The 22,354-nt window shown below is 46.3% G+C and overlaps 2 protein-coding genes across 16 annotated transcripts in view; one reads left to right on the plus strand and one right to left on the minus strand.

Annotated features, from left to right (window-relative positions):
* The window catches only part of VGLL2 (vestigial like family member 2), a 63,465-nt gene that overhangs the window by 26,839 nt on the left and 14,272 nt on the right, over positions 1-22,354 (plus strand). For 9 of the 15 annotated variants that reach the window (XM_041423808.1, XM_041423810.1, XM_041423812.1 and 6 more), the window contains exons 4-8: positions 2,202-2,848; positions 3,268-3,357; positions 5,523-5,814; positions 7,521-8,036; positions 8,959-12,283. In XM_041423808.1, the coding sequence (XP_041279742.1) occupies positions 2,663-2,848; positions 3,268-3,357; positions 5,523-5,814; positions 7,521-8,036; positions 8,959-9,002 (1,128 nt within the window). In that variant the 5' untranslated portion in view covers positions 2,202-2,662 and the 3' untranslated portion in view covers positions 9,003-12,283. Of the gene's footprint in view, positions 1-999; positions 2,849-3,230; positions 3,358-5,522; positions 5,815-7,520; positions 8,037-8,958; positions 12,284-16,900; positions 17,061-22,354 lie in introns of those variants that run through there. The other 6 variants (XM_041423816.1, XM_041423817.1, XM_041423818.1 and 3 more) reach the window with 5 other exon arrangements.
* Positions 17,072-22,354, minus strand: part of ROS1 (ROS proto-oncogene 1, receptor tyrosine kinase) — a 73,426-nt gene continuing 68,143 nt past the window's right edge. The window contains exon 44 of the mRNA XM_041423804.1: positions 17,072-22,263. Within this exon, the coding sequence (XP_041279738.1) occupies positions 22,118-22,263 (146 nt within the window). The 3' untranslated portion in view covers positions 17,072-22,117. The remainder of the gene's footprint in view (positions 22,264-22,354) is intronic.

A 22,354-nucleotide genomic window follows, 5' to 3' on the forward strand; every position in this document is an offset into this window, starting at 1 on the left:
GTGAACTAAGTCACTACATGAACCAACAGCTGCAGGCTGAAGCCAAGCCAACCCAAGCTGGAAGAGAAAAATACTGAAGGCTGCTAAGCAGAGCTGCAAAATGCTGCAGCGAGGGCTGGATTCTCCACCCACCTCAAGGTATCTTCTATTTGTAAAAGCATGTCTTACTGGAAACAGTGACAGTCTCCCTGAGCTTCTAAAGAAGTATATTATGAACAGCAAGAATGATACATGTGGTGTGACTCAAAAACCAGAAATGTCCCTTCTGGATGATAAACACTTAATCCCTTAATTGAATGTGATACTCAGTGCTCAAACCTTCATACACCAGGGGCTGGCAGGCTAGCACTGGATGTAGGATTTCCAGGGAAGGTGAGCAACTAATGCAGTCAGTGCTACCATGTTTTTGTCCCAGTCTTTCTGAATGTTGATGTTTTGTTTCATGATCTGTTTGCTTGTTTGGTGAACAATTCATTGTAGCACCCGATCCTTGCGTTGTAGAAAGTTCCAGCCTAGCTGGAAGATAACACTGACTTGCTTTATAGGAATGTTTTCTGAGGCAAGTTGTAACTTTCTGCATCTCGCTGTTTATCAGAATGTATCATTCTTTATTCCAAACAAGATTTTCTTTTCATACTACTGCCATGAAATATTTACCAGTGTATGGCTTAGGAGTAGGCCCATGCCAGTGCTGTGATGGGACACAGCCAGTTCTTAACCCATGTCCTTTCTAAAACTGTGCTTTCCTTTACTGCTGTCATAATTTTCTCTCTGAGGCAACTCAGCTGTTTCTTTCCAAGTTTTTGTAATTCCTTATGTGACTCAACCCACCTAAAATTCTTTAGTTAAGACCAAGGAAGATTGTTTTTATATAATTGTAAATGCACAGTGAGATCATTAGTGAATATAGTTTCTGACCCTGGGTTCCCAGGGTAATTTCCTATACCAGGACTAATTTCACAGACTCACCAAAGAGGCAAAATACTGCCAGCATTTTTGCATGAATGTTTTTATTGCTCTGCATTAAGACACTGAAGTTTACTTGTGTCTTACACTGCACAGTTTTACAGCCAAATAACTGTCTGTAAAAGAGAACTAATTCATACCAAGCCACATCAGACCCAATTCCCCTAGCATGTACTTGAGCTTGAAGTAAAACCCCTGAATTCAGCTCCCAAGGAGAGATTCTCCAGGAGGAGATCTGCCACATCACAGCACCCAGTCACACAGGTTGCTGTTACACTTTGGGTTTTTCCACGCAAGTGAATGCTCAGCTTTGGCCACTGTCAGGTCCTACCTCTAATGTGGCACAGAGTCCCACTGAAGGGACGGAAGAGCAGGAGGGCATGCTGTGTCTTTGGAGCAGGTGTTCATTGGACTTACCCTCTGAGAAATGGGCTTTTCTTGGTACCTTGCCCAGCACAATATTACCTTTGAAACAGGCACAGGTCTGTGTGTGCTGGGAAAGCTCCCTACCTTTCACACACAGGGACACAGAGGAGAAATGAGATCCCGTTGTCCCAAGTGAGATCCCTCGGTCTCTCACCGTGAGGAGGGAAGGGCTGTTCTTTAGCTGACTGCTTTAATTTGGGCATCAACCACAGAGTGAGTCCTTCCCTCTACTGTGATTATTTGCTTATTGCTCAGGATAAATAAAAATATAGACTATAAGTTACATTTCTTATTTTAAAGCCTCATTTTCTTGACCAACCCCACATTTTCTTGACCGCTAACACAAAATTGGCTCTGATGGGGGAAGGAACAACACTGAGGAAGAACCCACAGCCACAATGCTTCAGGCTGCACTGCAGTACAAAAGAAATGAATTTTCCATACTCCCAAGAATACGGAGAAAGAAATTTGTTTAAATATGAATTTTAAATCTTGCACCTGGTGCAGAAAACATTGAAACATGATCATCAGGCCCTGAAATATGATTTTGGTGAATGACAGGCATTCAAAACAATTTCTAGCACTTGAAATATAAAAATTGCATTTTGAAGAAAACAAAATAGAGTCAACGTTTTGTTTTAAATATGATGTGTTTCTGCTAAAATTAGTTTAAATATTTGCGGGTCTTCAAAATTCAAAGTCTTCATTCTTTTCAGATTTCCCCCAATACTTTTGTAACCAATCAGCATTTGAAAAATGAGTAATATTATTTCCCTTGCATTTCCTATATTTTTTCTGCTTTATTACAGGTGCTTAAAATAAAACAAGATGGGTCTCTTCTCACAGTAGTTGTGACCTGTACCATGAAGCTGAACATTTCAAAGAGTTGATATTGAAATGAGAACTTACATCTCTGTTAAAAAAAAAATAAAAAATCTGCCTCCTATGCAACTCCTTTAAAATGAACAGTGGTGATACATTCACCTATTTACAACTTCGCGTGTCATACTCAGCAGAAAGGCAGGGAGTAAATCCAGTTTACCTTCACGATAATTTGTTGTTTTGACGTGACTTTGCCCTCGGCGTTGTTTTAGTTTCTATTAAATGCAAAAGCATCGCCGTTCCCGGGATTTGTAATGATTTAAAAGTTTCTGGGGAGATTCCTCCTCGGGAGCAACTGGTTTTTCCTCCTCCGATATATCAGACCTCTCAGCTCCTGTGGCTTTGGAGGTGGCATTTTCCGGCGGACGCCGGACTTGGTGGAATTTGGATGGGGTCACCCAGATCCCTGCCTTTCCCGGAGTTCCACTTCGCCAGGGCCAGGAGCGGGGGCCGACGGGGTGGGCGACATCCTCCCCGGGAGCAGCGGGGCAGCACCCGGCACAGGAGACACGTGGAGTATAATGAAAGAAATGAAATAAAATCAAAAGCAGCGGAAGATGGGTTGACTCGCTGGGTAAGCCCCCATCTTTCGCCGACCCCCGGTTCCCCCCGCATCCCGCCAGCCTCCTGCTTGGCCGGAGCTCGCCCTGCGCCTCGAGCCCCGCTGTTCCCGGGCAGTCCCGGCTGCGGAACCGGGGTCTCCCTGCTCCCTCCGCCTCTGCCACCAGCCGGAGCCGGGGCTGAATTCCCCCGGCGGCCGGGGAGCCCCTCCAGCCCCGGCGTGTTTGCGGGAGGGAGCCACGCTATAGGAAGGGCGGAAGGCAGGGAAAGAAGGCAGGGAGGGGGTGTCAGCACAGCCCAGCGCGGCCTCATCCCCCCTCACTCCTCCCACTAGTGCGTGGTGCCTCTTAACCTCCGGGAACCTCCCTCCCCCGAAGCATTACTCCACTTTGCAGAACACGAGTTGATGAAAAAAAAAATACTTCTCGGCAGCGGCCAGCCATGAGCTGTTTGGATGTTATGTACCAAGTCTACGGTCCTTCCCAGCCCTACTTCGCAGCAGCCTACAGCCCCTACCACCAGGTACGCCTAGGGGACAGCGGTGAAGAGGCAGAAGGTGGGAGGGGTATCGTCTGGAGGATGGCCATCTGGGGCCTCACCAAAGAGAAAAAGGGAAAAGGAGAAGGGGAGGGGAAAGGGGGGGCGGGAGGGGGGCAGATCTGGGAGCCTGCGATGGTGAGCGGAGCAGAACCGCATCCCACCTTGGCGCGGGGCTCGGCAGGGTACGTACGCCGGCGGCAAACGACGGGCTACGGGATGCCTTTGCAGAGACGGGACGATTTTAACCCTCAGAAGGATTTTTAGGGGGTTTGTTTGCTTGTTTGTTTGTTTTAAAATGTTTGCTTGTTTGTTTTCTTTACCGGGACGGGCTGCTTCCGAGCGCGGCTGGTCGGGGCAGCGATGTGTGTAGGGACCGTCGGGAGCTGCGGGGCCGGGCTTCTCGGGGCATCGCTCACCCCGGCGCGCCGGCATCCCGGCCGCAGCCACGGAAGCCTCTTGGTGCAGAGACTTTTACAGCCGCCTCGGAGGGGTGCTCCGGAGTTGCTCTCTGGAAGTGGGGGAGACGAGAGAGACGGGATGTTGCGGGGTTTGCCCGGCTTGGCGATGGCGGAGGAAACCTCGGCGGCGAAGGGGAGCAAGGGGCTACAGGATGCTCCCTTCTCCAGGGGCGCTCTCGGCGGCGGCGGGCCCCCGGTACTTCCCCCGGTCCCCCGGCTGCGGCGGTCGCCTGCGGGACCCGCGGGTGCTTCGCGAGCGGCAGCCGCGTCCCGCCGCCTCCTGCGTGCAGCTCCGCCCGGGCGGTCGCGGGTATCAGCTAATCCCGAGGTTTTAAGAAGAGGATCGCTCGGGCGCGGGGATGTTTTGGGGCCCGTGGTGCGCGGGGATCTGCTGGCGCCTGGGCGCGCACGGTCCCGCGTGGGTCAGGCTCGGCTCCCCCGGCTGCACCTGCTGCACACCGCTTTCCTTTTAACCCCGCTGCGTGTCCATTTTTTTCCTCGCCCTTACCCCTTCCAGAAATTAATTCCTTCATCCCTCAGCATAACTAAAAAAGGGATGGATACAGAGAACGACGCTCCGGGCCCGAGGCGGGCGCAGCCCCCGCCGTGCCGCGGGCCGGGGCCAGCGGCGTGGCGGTTCCTGTGTCCCCTCCAGCACCCGGCAGCGGGGCCCAGAACCCGTCACAAACAGTCTTTCCCCACCTTGCCTTCCCTCCCACCACCCTCTCAACCCTCAGTTTATGACATTATTAAGGGGGATGATCATTACCTCAATGGCCGAACAGGGAGCCAAGAGGAAAGGCGGTCGTCGCGACGAGTGACATTATCAAATATACCGCGTGTCTTGGCCCAAGACTCTGCCCCGTCCTCTCGGTTCTTCCCCCGCCGGCCGCCCCAAGGCTCTGCTGGCGGCGGCCAAGCCCGAGCTCCGCGTCCCAGCGCTATTGCTAAGAAACTCTCAGCAGCTGCAGACAGGCTAACGCGCATGAAGACGGGAAACATCCGGCAAACTTCACAACGCCCGCTGTTTTCCCACTCGGCGGAATACAGTAAAAGGAGATGAATCTTGTAGTAAATACCTGGAGCTTCTTGATGTCCAGGGAAATGCTGAGTTTTGCCCCGAATTGTGTTTGAGACTGTCAGTCTTTTCTCCCCCCTCTTTGCTTCTACCTCGCCCCTGTGGGTTACAGGACACTCTTTGCACCAAATAGATTTTCGAGGGGTTTTCGCCTTCTCCCAGCTGCCGGCGCTGCTCCGTGGGTGCTCGGCCGTCGCCCGCCCGTGCCCCCGCATTGCAGCCCCTTGGCAGCCGCCGTCCGCTCCGAAGCCAGCTGCAAAGAGCTTTTTTTTTGCGGGGCTTGGTGCGGGGGACTCGGCGGTGTGACCCCCGCCCGGCCGTGCCTTCCCCACCCGGCTGCCTTCTTGCTCCATCCCGTTCGGCACCTGTGGGTTTCGGTCCCCCAGCCCTATTTGCAGTCCCTTCGTTGCTCCCGGACTACAGAGGGCGATACGGGGGTGTAGGGATTGTGGTGTATGCTGAGGGAACGGCGGGCAGCCGAGGACCAGACTTTGGCATCCTCTCGGAAGGACCACGGGAGAGGGCTCGGCGCTGCACGCCGATGGCACAGGGCGGGCCAGCGCGCCTTGGTGTGCTGCGTGACCTGCTCCGTTTTCTTTCCTTCCCTGCAGAAACTCGCCCTTTACTCCAAAATGCAGGAAGCCCCGGAGAGCGGCAGCAGCGCCAGCGCCGGCAGCTCCTTCTCCAGCCACGCCGCAGCCAGCATCAAGGAGGAGGACTGCAGCCCCGAGAAGGAGCGACCCCCCGAGGCCGAGTACATCAGCTCCCGCTGTGTCCTCTTCACCTACTTCCAGGGGGACATCAGCGCCGTGGTGGATGAGCACTTCAGCCGGGCGCTCAGCCAGCCCAGCAGCTTCTCCCTCGGCAGCGCGAAGGCGGCGCGGAACGCGGGCTCCTGGCGGGGTGAGCGCCTGGCGCGGCGCGGGGGATGCGGGGGGCGCGGGGGGCTGCCTGGGGACCCTCTGGGCCGGCACCTCGTCCCCGCCTCGGCTCCGCATCCCGGCTCCCTCCTCCCTCCCACCAGCGGCTGGTGCCCAGCGGGCATCCCCTGGGATCCGAGGCTAGGAGCTGCCAGCTGCTTGGCCCTTTTAGGGTGAAAAGGAAAGAATAAATCCCTTCAGATTATGCAGAGGGGCATGACCCAGGGGGAAAGTAGCCTGAGAGGCGGTTGGGGGAAACAAATTGTCTTTTCGCTGCAGGTGCTTTACTTGAGAGGGCTACCAGCCAACTAGCCATGGAGTGACTCCGAAAGTGGACTGTGACCAGTATATTCCCTGTTGACCCTAGTTTTCAGTTTAGAGTGGTGATAGTGATGGGAGCAAAGCAAAAAGCAAATGTGGGAACAATCTGATCAGCTTCACACCTCTAAAAGAAACGATTGTGTGTGTCCCTGTATCTTGTCCTGCGTGTATCACCACCCTGATTGTTGCTGGAGCGCTGACAAGGACTCTTAAGTTTCTGAAAACAAGGGCATGCGGATCTGCCCATGGCCATGTGCTGTCAAGGCCAAGGCCATGGCTTATGCACAGCTCTCCGTATCCATGCCTTGATTCACACCGGACAGGCCCATGAGGGTAGTCAGGGCAGAGAGGAATAATCTTCTCCGCACTCCGTCTGCCAGAGAGTTAGGGCTGGCACTTCCTTGTGGGCAGTCTTAGTAACCCTCCCTCACAGGGCCACCTCCTCGGCCAGGGCTGGTTTCCCAGACCTTGCACGGATTGCTGTCTGTAGTGTCTAAGAATATTTCACGGGTGAGAGATATTCAGTGCTGGAATTGGTGACAGTAGAGGAGGTTTTTTCTCATCACAAGGTGCTTCCCCTTCTCCCAGGCAATGCCAAGCCTCAGAGCTGACATGCTTCCCTGGCAAAGGAACATAGTTTTATTTCTTTCAAGAACAGTGTGCATTCCCAATTAATCATGTGTAACATCTATTTGTTTTATTAATAATCACCAGTCCATCTTGCATGTTGCTAGCTGGGCTAAGAAATGTAGGGTCTTTGTCTTTGCCCTGCCAATCTCCAAAGTTCTGCTGAGGGCTTCCCAAACAGGCTGACAATATACCTAAGAAACAGACGGCTGTAACAGATGGAGAATTGCACCCAGATATTTGAGTAATTCAAACTTGCCTTTAGTCACATCTCTCACTGTTCCTGCCTTCTTTGCTACTGCACTGAGGCAGCAGCCGCTTTCCAGGAAACATTGGACATAAATCTTAGACATAAAGGAGATTATTACAAAAACAAACAAGAAAAACCCAAACCTGAAAATTTAAGTGGTATATAGTAGCTCTCAGTTTCCACTACTGAAGGGAAGAGATGTTTCTTTTGCCTTAAGTAACAACCTTTTCCCAACTACATAGTATGAAGAAGCTGGAGAGCATAGTTGCAACTTCATGGATAAGCCATAGGATAGGTGTGTTGGATGTTTAGCCGGAGAGGAATCTGTATTTGTTTGGAACAAGTTCTTATGCTTGCCAGTTTTTCGTGGAATAAAGGGAAGGAAAGGACTGGTTTGGGTGGATCAGGGAGGGACAGAGCCCTAGAGAAAGGAGATCAAGTCTTGTGGGGTGTGCTCATTGATGTCTTTCTTTCCCACTTCCTTCACCCAGATGGATCTTTCCCAATGAGCCAGCGTATCTTCCCGCCGTCCTTCTGGAACAGCACATACCAGCCCCCCTCGGTCCCGGCCAGCCTGAGCAGTCCCCTGGCAGCTGCCGCCCACAGCGAGCTGCCCTTCGCTGCTGCCACCGACCCCTACGCACCCGCCTCTCTGCACAGCCACCTGCACCAGGGCGGCCCCGAGCCCTGGCACCACGCGCACCACCACCACCACCACCACCACCACCACCCCTACATTGGGACACAGGGCACTGCCTACCCCCGCCCCACCGCCATGCACGAGGTCTACGGGCCCCACTTTGACCCCCGCTACGGCTCGCTCCTGGTGCCCACCGCCTCCGTCCGCCCCCACCGGCTCACCCCCGCCTCCGTATCCACACCAGTCAGCCCCCCCTGTGAACTGGGCAAGAGTGAAGCGGGTGCTGCTGCGGCCTGGACGACACCGGGCCCCTTCCCCAGTCCAACAGGAGACATGGCACAGAGCATTGGCCTCAATGTGGACACAGGTAACGAGCTGCCCTCGGTCCCTCCAGGTCCCCTGGCTCAGCTGCACCCCTGCTCCCTGATTCCACAGTCCATAGCAGTAGGGAAGGACTCAGAGGGGGTGGCTGAGGTTCGGCTGTGGGGGAATGAAGTGAGGGTGGAAGCCCCATGTGTGACACCTGAGCTCTGTCCTGGGTGATCTTGATGGGGCTCTCAGGCCAGGCAAGTGAAGAATGGAGAGCAAGGATCGGACAGGCCAACACACCACATCTCCACATCATTATTTGAATTTCTGATGCCCTCAAACATTCCTTGAGGCTACAGGTTGCTTTAAGGTACTTTTGTCCTGGCCCTGGTCTTGATCCTGCATTGAGCAGTGAGAGCTAGGAGCAGAATGGAGCAGCCCCAGAGGTGACTGCTTGGCCCCATCCATGTACTGCCCTGAGGGTCATTTCTAGACACTGTGCAGGTCCATGAACTAGCTCCTCTCCTTAATTAGCTTTTCCTTCCAGTTTTTCAGATGAAAGCACAATTGCATTTGCTGAGCAAAAAAGGCAGTGGTCTTCCCCTGGTGATGTCTGTTGGGGTGTCTGGAACCAAGGTTGTGGCTGTAGTGCTGACAAAAATGGGTGCACAGGCACAGTCAGCAGTGACAGATCCTGAGTCAGTGATTGTGAAGGGGAGGAAAGTCTCCTCCATGCTGGTTTCGTTATTGCAGCCACTAATGGCTCCTTATGGTGTCCTCACTTTAAACAGGAGGGACTTTCTCCAATCTGGCTTGAGGTCTTCTCCTTGTTTCACAGCCTTCTGGGACTCTGGAGATCCCATGCATTAGACTGATCTCAGCTGGCAAGAAATGAAATTTGTTTTCCTCTATTCTTAAATGCCTGTACCTATTTTTCTTCTTCCTTTTTTTTTTTTTTTTTTTCTTCTCTCCATTCTCAGGTTTGCAACCTCAGGATAAAAGCAAGGATCTGTACTGGTTTTAGAGCTGTCCTTCACTCTTCTTCCCCTGGCTCTCCCCTGTAGCTCTCTACCCGTTAGACATGGTGGCATTCAGAGCTGAAATCGGGTCAGTTTGTAACAGCTTCTGATCTTGGTTTGCAGCTCGCCGTTACTCCTTCTGTGGTGGATCCCTTCTGAGCTGATGTGCTGACTCAAAGACTCTCAGATCCCCCCTTGCCCTTTTCCAAGCCCACCGTGGCCCTGCTGCTCGGGGGAAGACAACGGGATTTAAAAGGACCTGGCACTGCAAGGGTGGTACTTTAGACTATTTTGGAGAGGAAAGTCGTTCTGTTGCAAGAGGAGAGCCAAAGATATTGAACTTCTATTTAAGCAGACCCCACACCCAGACCTGAAGCCAGACTACTCTGAAAGAGTCAAATCACATCATGGATGGCGATGCAAAACCACTGGCCTTCATACAGGCAACAGAGGAAATTGTGGGGTTTTTTTAGTGGTGTGAATATTTTTTTATGGCAGTGAAAGTTTTCTTGAGTGCAACCATGTGGAAGCTACTCAGCAGTTTTGAACTGGATTTTTATTTTGCAATATAGAAAAGTAAAAGGAGAAGAAACTGGAACTCATTAACATTTTCAGACTATCAAGGAACTGGTCAGATTTTTCAGCTTTGTGGTTGTGAGTGGCAAGTGTCTGACTGGGGCCACCTGCCCTGGACTTACAGATATGCAGCTGTTCCCCTCACAACTGCTTAAATCCCAGAAAGACGAAAATCAAGGTGGCACTTCTCAGAGTTTGGCACATTGCATTGGCTGTATAACAGTTGTTTGGTTGGGGGTGGGGTTGTTTGTTTGGTTTTGGTTGGTTTTTTGGTGTTTGGGTTTTTTTTTCCTTTTTTCTTTTTTTTTCTTTTTACAATAAACTTTTTCTGGTGACAGTTAAATCCTCTTAAAGCAGGGGGAGAAAGGAATCTGATGAAGAATGGCTCACCTCCAACCCAACAGCCTTTAAAGGGAACACCCGAACAAAAAGCACGTGATGGACATTAGTTCTGAGTTGCCTCTAACACTTCCCTTTGTCTACTTGTTTCTGTCATTTTGCCACTTTAGTAGCTCTTTTGTTTGGGGTTTTTTGAAAGGGGGAAATAGATATTTAACAGTAGCAAAGCTGTATTAAAGGTATCTCCTTCTTTCACCCTGTGTACTTTGATGAAGAATTAAAGATAAATAAGAGAAATGAGGCAAACTGGAAACTTCAAGATGAAGCAGAGAACGTATATCTCATGTGGATGAAGTGAGTTATTTTATTATTTTGCATGAAAGATAAATAGAAATCCAGCTGAAAACAGCTGAAAATATTTTCTTGGTGACTAAAATACACAGTGATAAATACAAAAGAAAAGAAAATATGAGATATGAGACCATTTTAGAGTATGATGTGGCTGTAAGATTGGTTAAAGTAGGGGAGCTGCTTCATATTTCTTTGGCTAAAAGAGGGGACTCAATAGCATATAGAGCTGCTATTGAGGTGGTAAATTAAAATGTTACTACCAGGTGATGAATAATGAATGAAACAGGGTAGAAATGGCACTTACTCTATACTTAAAAGCTGACTTTTTTACAGACAAATCATCTGATCTTAATACTATTGCGCTTTTGGTTTTTTTCTCTTTGGTTTTTTTTTTTTTCCTTTTTGTAATGTCTTTGAAGCTGGCAAATTTTAAAATGTATAGTAGGAAATTCCTAACATTACCCCCTGACACTGAGAGAAGCAGTAGAAAATGAACTTTTGTGCTGTGACCAGAGATTTTACCTTCCAACCTCTCACAAAATTTGGCATAATGCTCACTGTTTGTCAGGAGTGGAATTATGAATAACCCAAGCTTGCTTCTCCTAGGTTTGGTGATAACTCAGTATCTGGGAAAGAATAGGAATCCTAACAGAAAGACTTTGATAAAGCAGAGCGAGTGCACACTGTGAGAAGCTGACCAGGAGCACCTCCAGCCAGAGCTTAGCAGGGGGGACTTGCAGTGATTTCCACAGCCAGACAAACTCATGGGCATTTTTCTCACAGCCTCCAAATAGACAGAGCCCAGGCAAGCTGTGAAGAGCAAGCGAGTGACCCCAGAATTTACATTATTTGTTAAACCAAAAGCATTCCAAGGTGTTTATCAAAGAAGAAGGCACCAGCTTTTTGCAGCAGAAAAGTAATTAAAAACAGTTTGACTGCAGAAGCTTAAAGTTAGCAGGGTCATTTTGTGAGCATTTTCCTGAGGGCTTTTCCAGGCTGTTTTTTAAGATTTTTTTTTTTTAAAGAAAAATCTGGGTCTAAGTTTGGCTGTGCTTCACCACAATTATTTCTTTTTTCTTTCTTTTTTTCTCCCCTCTTCTCTGTAATTCTTAACAACTAGGGCTGAGTGACACAGCCCAAATACATTTGGAAATATTAATGTAAACATTAATGAGTCATTTGCTACATTGCCATTTACAATTAATTTTGACTGTGAATATATTCAAGCACGAGAATTAGTGCAATGAATCCATGAATATTGGTTTTGGCATTTGTTCTGCGGGTACATTTTTTACTGCTTTATCATGAAAACATCTAAACACAAAAGCCAAGACAGTGGCTCAAGGTGCTAAAAGTACAAACAACTTTTTTTAAATGGTCCTTCTCTGGGTGGACTGCAACCTGAAAGCACACATGCCCTGTTTTGGCTAATCCTTGCAGTTTTGCTCACTCTGTGTTATTCTGACTCCTGAAGGATCACCAAACTTTAAGGCCTGGGCATTAGTCTTTGCAGGACTGGGGCCACAGCTCCTAATGCAGTAACAGTGCATGTGACCTCCGTGCCATTTCTCAAGTCTGTTTTATTCCTCTTTGCATCATAGGTCATTACTCCCTTAGTCATGAATGCTTGTAGAAAATCTGGAATTACAAAAGAAGCCCTTCTTAGATGTTACGTAAATATTACCTGTCACATGCTTGTCACGCACTGAAGGGGATGTGAGTCCCCATCTCTGCAGCCTGGACAGCAGTTCCTCCTGCTGTCCCTTTCTGAATGTCATGCACCACACCGTGCTCTCTAGCTACCCACCTGACAAACAGACCAGCCCAGCTGGGACGGACAAACAGACACAAACAGCTTCAGACCCATTCGTGCAGAGTCCAGCGAAGGAGGCAGAGGGACAGCATCTGCTGCAGAGCATGGCAGTGCTGGACATAGCAAGGGTATTTGCTGCTGCCCAATAGCAAGACTGTCCTCTCCACAAGGAGTTTCCAAAATGAGCTCTGGATGTATTCACCACAGGTATTTATTTCTCTTTCTGAAAATAGCTGAAAATTAGCAAAGCATGAAGGAGTATACTGTTTTGATGATCTCTGAAGTTAAAAGTGATCTGTCAAGGGAAGGATGGAGGTGGGGATAGAGCATGGTATTTTTGCGTGCAGTCTCCACTTTATTTTAATGAGATGTCTTTGCTTTAGTATGGCTGCAGTCGCAAGAATGAAGCATAAAATGCTTAAATACATATATATGCCTTTACACTTAAGAGTTTAATGTTGGAGAGCTTTAGGGTAGTGTTGCTTATTTCTTACCTACTTTTCCAGTGTGTTTGCCATAGGAGGCTCCAGCAGAGGAGGAGGGAAGAGGAAGGGAGAGGACAGAGGGTGGAAGAAAGATTGAATAATCCCTTTTGCGTCCCCTAGAGCGTGTGCTGCTGCCTCTGGGGAAATGTATCTGCCCTGTCTCCTCCTTGGGTCAGGAGCTGCCGACCCTTCTCACCTTCCCTTTGAAGTCATATTTAGGCTCACAAGACAAGCTCTAGCTAGGGCTTAAATGTTGGGCCCTTCTTGGAAGGGAGGAAAATGCTGCTGGTGTCTTTGGATGCAGCAGCGTTCTCTAACTGACAGTTGCTGGGCATCTTTTTCTGGGCAAGTGTTGTAATTACCGTGCCCTTTTGATTACAGAAGGATGAGCCAGCTCCTGTGGAGGATTGTAGTGTCCTGGCTGTCTTCCCAGGCCTGCCACCCAGAGGAGCAGTTGCAGCAGGGAAAGGAGAGAGTCCTATAGTTATTTTCAGGAGTGAGACATTGATTTTGTATGCTAGGCAATTTTGCATAGGGAAATGCAAGCAGAAAATCATTCAAAAAAAAAAAAAAGGAGTAGAAAAAGTTTTCCTTCAGTCACTTCCCAAGCTTTGGGACTACAGCCTAGGGAACCATGCTTTTAATTTATCTGCCAGCAAGGTAACAATATTATCTAATCTGAATGTAATGACAAGCGACTTAGCCTGGGTTCTTCATGTCCATTTCTAGTCTTAAAGGAGGAGTTACTTTGGCAGTGCACCTTCTATTGCCTCCTTAGCCAGGTATAACCCAGGAATAATGTGCATCAAAGCTGTAAATGCAAATTGTAGCAGAGGCCCTGGGGTGCTATATCACATCCTCCTGCCCCTGCCCTCTCTGCATCAGGTCCCGCATAGGGAAGGTGCTGGAAGAACCCGTTCAGGAGTGCAGGAGTGTAGGAGTGCAGGGATGCAGAGAGTGCAAATGCAGATGTGCAGGTGTGCAGGGTGCAGAAGTGCAGGGGTGCAGAGGTAGAGGAGCACTGGGCTGCAGGATGCAGGTGTGCACTCACCTGGGCCCCAGTCCCATGCATTGGCACTTCCACTTGCCATGCTAGGCTGCAGCCCACAATAGCACAGGCTGGCCAAGGACAGGAGTATTTCGTTAGGTATGTAGCAGTTGCTTATTCATTCATGGTAAAGGCAGGATAAACACCTGACAAGAGTGCTGTCCCATCAGGAGATGTAATAACACATTGCATATTACTGAGGGTACTCCACCTCCCTGTGGCATGGCACACTTCTTTCTGCCCTACCTGGCCTGGGTACAGCTGCAAGTTGCCCCTTCTCCCTCATCATATTCACTTCTCCACTTCTCCTCTCCTTGACTTCTGTCCTCAGCCTGGATCCTGCACTCCAGTTCCTCTCTGTTCTCCTGCCTCACCCAGGCTCTTCCCTCCTGCACTTAGTACTCTGGCTCCACACCACAGCAGCAAGGAGAAAAGAAACAGTGTTAGGAGGGACACAAACTTACCTGCCAATGTTGTTTGCATGGAGTTAGTATTTACATGATAAACAGAATTAAACAAACACAGGCCTTTTCAGGAAGAACCAGTGCATTGGTCTCAATGCTGCACCAAACCTCTGAGGCAGGAACCAAGTCCTAACCCCTGATTCTGATCCAGTGGAACAACTCTTTTTTTCCAGAAGCTGGGTCCTAAAGAACTGTGACAGCCCCAGTTACACACAGACACAAATGATTATTCTCTCTTGACAGACCTACACAGCTCCGTCCTTGTATTTAACTGCAGTCCAAGTGAGCTGGATCAGGAAAGAGACACTTGATAGCTGCTGTTTCCGTGGTTGAAATATTTGTGAAGTTAGCGCATAATCTGAAAGCAGAAGCTAATAAATTATAGGGTGCTAATTGGGGCCGGAGTGGAGCCGTCAATCATATTATCCTAAACACACAGAGACCCTCATAACCTAAAAAGGCAAGAAAGCCTCCAGGAACAGCTCCCAGTTGTCACTAGCCATGACCTCCACTTCAGTGAGTGCACAGAGAGTCAAGGCAGAGAGTTTATTCTGCTAAGAAAATACAAATCCTGTATTTAAGACAGCACTTTTATTTGATTTTGTTTACACTCTTTGGGAATGTATTTCCAAGAGAATGCTATTATCTTCCTTTGCCACTTAACTTGACCCTTCTGCCATTAAAAAAAAAAAAAAGTAGATCAGGTAAGAGTTTGCAATTTTTGTATTTGTTTAATCCTTAGAGTAACAGTCACAAGACAATTCACAGTCCACCCTCCTTGCACATAGGCTTGTTTTTCAAAGGCCATCCTATAACTCATATATCTTTTATTGCTTTCCATGCCCCAGTAACACATATTCCACTTAGGACCTGCAGGACTCTGTGATCTGAGCCAAAACACAACTGTGCAAACATGGTAACTGTAGGGTGTTTGCAGCTATAGTCACTTTGTCACTACTTATTCTTATACTGCTTCCATCAAGATTGAGTATTTTACTCATAACATAAAGTTGAATCAAAGAATTCTAAAGAGATTTTTAGTAAAACCTTTACCCATAAATTTATTTCTGTTTGTAGATAGGTAGGCATTCCAGAAAGCATTCCCTGAAGAAAAGATCTGAATGGATCAGATCACCTTGAGATCCATCACGCAGGGCATACAGGACAGTCGGGGGTCAGGCTCAGACTTACAAAAGGCAGGTCTTGCTCGACTGATCTCCTTCTATGGCAAGATGTCCCACTTAGTGGATGAGGAAAAGGCTGTGGATGTTGTTTATCTGGGCTTCAGTAAAGTCTTTCACACTGTTCCCCACAGCATTCTCCTGAAGAATCTGGTGCTCATGGCTTGGCTGGGGTTTTACCCAGCTCTCTGGGTAAAAAGCTGCTGAATGACCGGGCCCAGAGAGCAGTGGTCAGTGGGGTTACATTCAGAGGTCAGCAGACACAAGTGGTGACCCCCAAGGGTCCAGTCCTGTTTAATATCTTTATCAGTGATATGGAGGAGGGAATTGAGTGTTGCCTCAGTCACTTTGCAGGCAATACCAAGCTGGGCAGGAATGTTAATCTGCTGGAGGGCAGGAAGGCTTTGCAGAGGGACCTGGACAGGCTGGATCCATGGGCCAAGGGCAGTAGGATGAGGTTCAATATGGCCAGATGTCATGCCCTGCCCTTGGGTCACAACAACCCCAGGCAGCGTTGCAGGCTGGGGGAAGAGTGGCTGGAAAACTGACCAGAGGAAAAGGACCTGGGAGTGCTGGTTGGTGTCCAACTGAACATGATCCAGCTGTGCCCAGGTGGCCAAGGAGGCCAATGGCATCCTGGTTTGTGTCAGAAATTGTGTGGCCAGCAGAACCAGGGAAGGGATTATCCCTCTGTATCCAGCACTGGTGAGGCCACACCTAGAGTCATACATCCAGTTCTGGGCCCCTCAGGACAAGAAGGACGTTGAAGTGCTGGAGCATGACCAGAGAAGGGCAGCAGAGCTGGTGAAGGGTCTGGAGCACAAGTCTTATAAGGAGCAGCTGAGGGAGCTGGGATTGCTTAGACTGGAGAAAAGGAGACAGAGGAGACTTTATCACTCTCTACAACTGCCTGAAAGGAAGTTGTAGTGAAGTGCCAGGCAACAAGTGGCAGGACAAGGGGACATATCTTCAAGCTGTGCAAAGGGAGGTTCAGGTTGGTTATTAGGAAGAATTTCTTCATGGAAAGGGTTGTCAAGCAATGGATTGATGTGGTGGCAGAGTCACTGTCCCTGGAAGTGTCCAAGAAATGACTGGACATGGTACTTAGTGCTATGGTTTAGTTGACAAAGTGGTGATTGGTCAAAAGTTGGACTCCATGATCTTGGAGATAATTTCCAGCCTTGATTCTGTGAATCTGTGAAGGGCATCAGAGCTGGTGAAGGGTCTTGAGCACAAATCTTATGTGGAGCAGCTGAGGGAACTGGGGTTGTTTAGCCTGGAGGAAAGGAGGCTCAAGAGTAACTTTATCATTCTCTATGACTACCTGAAAGGAGGTTATAAGAAGGTGGAGATCTGTCTCTTCTCCTAAGTAACAAGTGACAGAATGAGAGCAAACAGCCTCAAGTTGCACTAGGGGAGGTTTAGGTTGGGTTTTATGGCACATCTCTTCTCAAAAAAGGCTGTCAAGCATTGGAACAGGCTGCCCAGGGAAATGATGGATTCACCAACCCTGGATGTATTTAAAAGACTTGTAGATGTGGTGTTTAGGGACATGGTCTACTGGTGCATTTGGGAGTGCTGGGTTGAGGCTGAACTCTATGATCTTAGAAGTCTTTTCCAACCTAAATGATTCTATTCTATTCCAGAAAGAAAATCCAGCTATGTCAACAGAATTACAAAAGGAATTAATATCCAGACAGGGAGTGGTTATTTTACAATCTGTTCATACAGTGAAAGATAGAAGGCAGCGATAAACATCCTCCAAACTGAAGATGCCACACAAAGAAGTTAACACATCATAAAAAGGTTATTTATACAGTAGTATCAGTTATGTCAGTAGCAATAACAACAATATTTTGGCATCTTTACTTGGCTTTGATACCCTGGGTTTCTGGCTATTTTTTAGAGTTAAAGCATAATAACAGTTAGAGTTGCTCAGTGTCATTATGAATAGAGCCATGATTGTTTGAAAAATCCAATTTTGATTTGCAATCTTCTGCAACTAGAATTGTGTGTGTAACAAAGGTTTTCAAGAACTAATTAAATGAAAGTGAGTTAGAATTTTTTAACCATTAACAGACCTGCCAGGGCTATTTTACAGACATACTTTTCTGCAACATCCTTTTTCAGGCGTAGCTGAATTAATATCAACTCTGTGTAGAAAGAGGTAAATTTGAATCTAAAGCTTGCCTTCACCATTAAAATACATAGTCCTAAACCCACATTAAAGAAGATAAATTTCACCTGGTTATGCTCAGTAAAGCCACACCTGAGGACTCAACTCATCACAGACAGCATGCCACAGATGGCAAAGAAATTTTTTTTAAAAGAGGAAATAACCTGGAGACATTAGTCAATTCAAATAGATAGTTAAACTTTGCTGAAAACCATCATGCAAGGGTACAGTGACTCTGCTGTTGGTATATTTGTGCCCTTCTGTACAAGGGACAAGAGAAGCAAATTTTGAGGGACGTGGTGATCCAGAGGGTGTTACTGGGCTCTGTTATCTAGGGTACCAGGAAAGCCGAGGAACAACAACTTTAGTCTCAGTGCTGGACCCTGGCTTGTAGTTCTCAGACAAGCTAAGCTGAGGTGAATTTAGTCCTTGACTTTCTTGTCCTCACCACTTTTGAGTTTCTGCAACTAACAAAGACTAACATAAAAAAACTTGTGTTAGCAGTGTAGCTATACAACCTGCTGCTTTTCTGGTGGTCATTTTTGTTTCCCAAATCCTGTGATGATGCCATTGAATGAATGACAGTAAAGTTTCCCGGAGAAGATGAGATCTGAATGTTAAATATATAAAAGGCAAAGAAATCATCTTGACACCCAAAGTTTTTTTGTCCAAAGTGACAAAACAAAGGATGTATTTTGCCTTTCATATCTCAACAAATCATCCTTTCAAGCTGTATAAATTTTCCCTTCAGACCTCTTGACAGCCACATTCCCATAGCTTATGTCACTGGGCACTCCCTCTGTGGCACATGGGAATCAGAGAATGATCCTGCTAGAGCCTGGCATATCTCTCAGTTACATGGACATTTCCATAATTTTATCTTTGACCTAATAAGAACTCAATATTCTTGTCATAAAAAATTCTTTTTCTTTCATAGTATCCTGATCATGGATGCCAAATAAAAAGCATGAGGTACATGGGTTTTGGATAGCTCTGGTCATCAGTATGTGCCAGCTCAAAAGCTCTTGCAATCAACCCTGAAAAACAGAAATGCACTGATGGCTGGGTACTACCACTTGCTGTAGACTTGAAGAGAGAAGACTTAAAATTCAGAAGACTGAAAATTCTGACTTAGTAAATCAGTAACATCTGCCATGGCCCTTCACATTTACAAAATAATTTGCAAACATTAATTAATAACCACACCATTTGTGTTGGGTTGTAGGAAATTCTGATTACAGCCAGAAGTAGAATATTTTTCACCTATTCATATGCATGTCAAGTCTGTAGACAAACCAGCTAAAGAGACATGATATACCCATGTCTATCCAAGCACAGCTCAGAGTTCAGCCATGGCCGTTTGGGAGCCCAGCACTCATGGGTTGTGTGTGTGGCATCATTTGCATGCAGCGTGCTCACCACTGCTGCTCAGACTTTGTGCTGGCATCAAGGAACACTGAAGAGCCTGAGACAGGAATTGGCTACGGCCCAGAGACTCACCTGGGGCATCTCCTGGTCCGTGCCTGGGAGTACATATCTTTTCTGCCCAGCAGCTTAGAGATTGTACCGGGTTGGAGTTTATTCACAGCAGCTCATTTTGTGTTGTAGTTTAGATTTGCAACCAAAACACTACTGATAACACAATAATATTTTAGATATTGCTGAAAAGTTCTTGCACAAAATCAAAGCCTTCTCTGCTTCTCACTCTGTGCCCCCTCCCCAGTGAATAGACTGACATTGGGAGGGGACACAACCAGGCAGATGACTCAAATTAACCAGAGGTATTCCATGCCATGAAATGTCATGCTCAGCAATAAAATGGAGGAGACTTAAAGAGATTAGTCCTCCTTTTTTTAGGAACTGGCTGGGCATGGGCCTACATGTCTCAGGACAAATTTAAGCTAAACATTTGGAGACAGATTTTATACTGCTGTATAAAATCAGCTTAGCTTAACATATCTAACCTCATTTACAGCAGCTGAAAACTGGGTCCACATGCCTTATACCATCCTTTCCTTTAAATGATGTTAGCATCTTTAGATCCATCTATACTTATTTAAAATCCGTAGCCAAGCAAGTCAAGACATTTGAACTCAAAGGTTTTTTTACTCTTTCCCTTGATCTGTGATAGGAGGAGGTAAAAACTAGAGGCTAACACAGGCCAGATAGTACCCATTTCCCTGCCCAAGAGAGAATGTGTTTAAGCGGTCTTTCATTCCTACTCTGGCAAAAAAGCAGCATGAAAACTGCCATCAGACCTGTCTGCTGGAATGCAAGCAGTGACCTCCTGATAGTGACTAAGTGTTGCTGAGAAAGACATGAATAATCAAGAAGAGTTTGAATGAGGAGAGGAAGCAACACCTCAATAATACAGAGAAGGTAAAATCATGAAGATGTGTTAGGAGAAGGGTGAAACAGAAGTATGAGGGCTTAAGAAACTCTCTTCAAGTAGAATCATTGGTGGATGCATGGCGGGAGGCTAAGTTTGCCTGCATCAAATTCAGCTTTACCATAACTCAATGGAATAGTTGCATTTGCATACTTACTTCTCTAAGGCAGGAAAATGAGTGAGGGACAATGGAGTTTTGGCCAGTGTATGGGTAGGGCCATGCTCAGAGCTCACACTGTATCACTGAGCATGATTCAGATGACTGCAACTACTGGGAAGGGTAGGTATTGTGTCTTCCACTGAATTCAACAAGTGAATTCACCTGAAATTTGGATCAATAAGTTAATTTTTTGTCCTGTCGAAAACATTTTTCATACTATCAGATACAAAATGCATAGATAGCTGGTCAATATTCTAAGATTTCGTTTATTGGCAGCATATTAAACTTGACACTTCTTTCCCACCCTGTTGTGCTAATTTTTTCATTAAAACTAGGTTTGCCTTGCAACACTTGCAAAATGTGAACACAACAAGAATTACCTTCCCCTTTTTCCTTCTGTACTGCTTTGTGTATTTGTGACTGCTTCAAGACCTGGAGGGCGTTACCCCTGACTGCTCTCTGTCCCTGATGCTCATCTTTCCCACTAACCCAGTTTACACATGTTGGTTAGGCTCTTCCATGATGATTTTTTAATGCAGACCTACACAAAACCGAATTGACTTGGGATATCACATCACAGGTGCTCATGAGGCCTGTCAAAGGTATTGTCTTTACAAAATTTTGGGAGGATTGAAGATTTCTCCTGCTAAAGAAAAAGCTATTGTATGGAGTCCTGTTGTTCAAAACCTTTGTCTGTGGCTTGCTGACAGAGCAGTCTTCTTGACTTAAGTCAAACTATGCACACAGAACACATTCAAGTGTGGTGGCTACAGAAAAGAGATCCTCCTGGTTTCTGGCCAGCACATGCCATAGGTTAGCAAACATTAGTAATTTTTAAATTACTGAAATGGAAGGAATCACTGTACAACCAATCAAGCAGCACTCAAAGAGGAAGGAAACATAATACAGTATTTGTTTATCCATTGCTCATGGTCTGGTGAGCATAGCGAAGTGCTGCAGTTGTATTTATTAGCAAATCTGTCTTTTGCACTAATTTGTAGATGAAGAAAAATATTTATATAATTCTTGAAAGAGCTTTTTCAGGAACTTTGAAGAATCCTAATTCAAAATTAGAAATTTCTATTTCATTTCAGTAAAATGTTGAGACTCCAAATTTTTTTTCATTTGTGTTGAATCTCCGTTTAAGAAACTTTTGAAGTTTGATTGCAGTGAAGTTGCTTCTTACAAATATATACATTCTGACATCAGATGGAACCTTTACTACTCTCCTGTGTGCCCCATTATAAAATATTTGCATAAAATTATAGCATGTTTTTAGCTTCCTGAAATATGTCAGTGAATAGCTCTGTATAATTTGCAAACTACTGCTCATGATGAAAGGTTAGAAAAAGCTTATTGCTGACTTTTATTCAATGACTACTTGTATGAAATTTTATTATATACTTTGAGTTGATCTCCAAACACTCCAAGGAAGATTACCTCTTTTTACCCAGTATGATAAAAAATAAACAAGGATGATGAACATTGAAAAATGAAAGGAGAGAAAATGTAAGAAAACAGGACTGTCCAGACTGTCAGATCAATTGCTATGCAACTGCAAGATGATTGCAAACATTTGTTTAAATTAATTAGGGAAACAGACCACCTGCAGCAGTGGACAACCTGGTCACCCTTCTTCAGCTGCTTTCTGATTTGGAGTTTGGTATTTGTGTTGTTTTTTTCAGTTTGCAAAATCCTGTTTGTGCACAGTGAAGCTAGACTTCAACTGTTTGGTTTTATTCACAAACAAGTGGTCTGTTCTTTAAAGCAGCATACCAGTACTCCCTTTTTGGAAGGACTGCCTTGTGGCTGAGGCATATGTGAGTGCATAAACTTACCACAGTAAAATCCCTTACTGTCTGATACAAGTTTTTGTGCTTTAAACTATCTCCTGTGAAGCACCCAAACCATGACAAGTAGAGAATCAAAGGCTATGTAATCGCTGTCTTATCCTGATACACACCATTCAGAGCCTTTTTATGTTTTCTGGTAGTTTTATTAAAGAATTGTTTGGAGTTTGGTTTTTTTTTTCAGACACCTCTGTAAGTATGATGACATACAGAATATTTTCCTTGGCTTATGTCTTCTTTGAAGAGTTTTTTCTCTTCCTTCAGTCTCTTAAACAGTGGTAACCAGACTTAACTAATTTTAGCAGAATTGATGCTTTCTTCATCTGGGTTGCCTTCTTTAACTAGTACCAAATAATTTAAGCCCTCTTGATTCCTTGTTTCCATTAGTGTGGCTGAAAGAATGCTGTCTGAATCTGCACGTGGGATATCATTATCTGCATTAAAAGAAAAAAAAAAAAAAAAGAAAAAAAAAAAAAGAAAATACAACAACCCAGTAATATACATGTAGTATTAGAAAGCAAACAA

Source organism: Onychostruthus taczanowskii, unplaced genomic scaffold, assembly GCF_017590055.1.
Source record: "Onychostruthus taczanowskii isolate IOZ18803 unplaced genomic scaffold, ASM1759005v1 scaffold8, whole genome shotgun sequence".
In the NCBI taxonomy this organism is placed as follows: Eukaryota; Metazoa; Chordata; class Aves; order Passeriformes; family Passeridae; genus Onychostruthus; species Onychostruthus taczanowskii.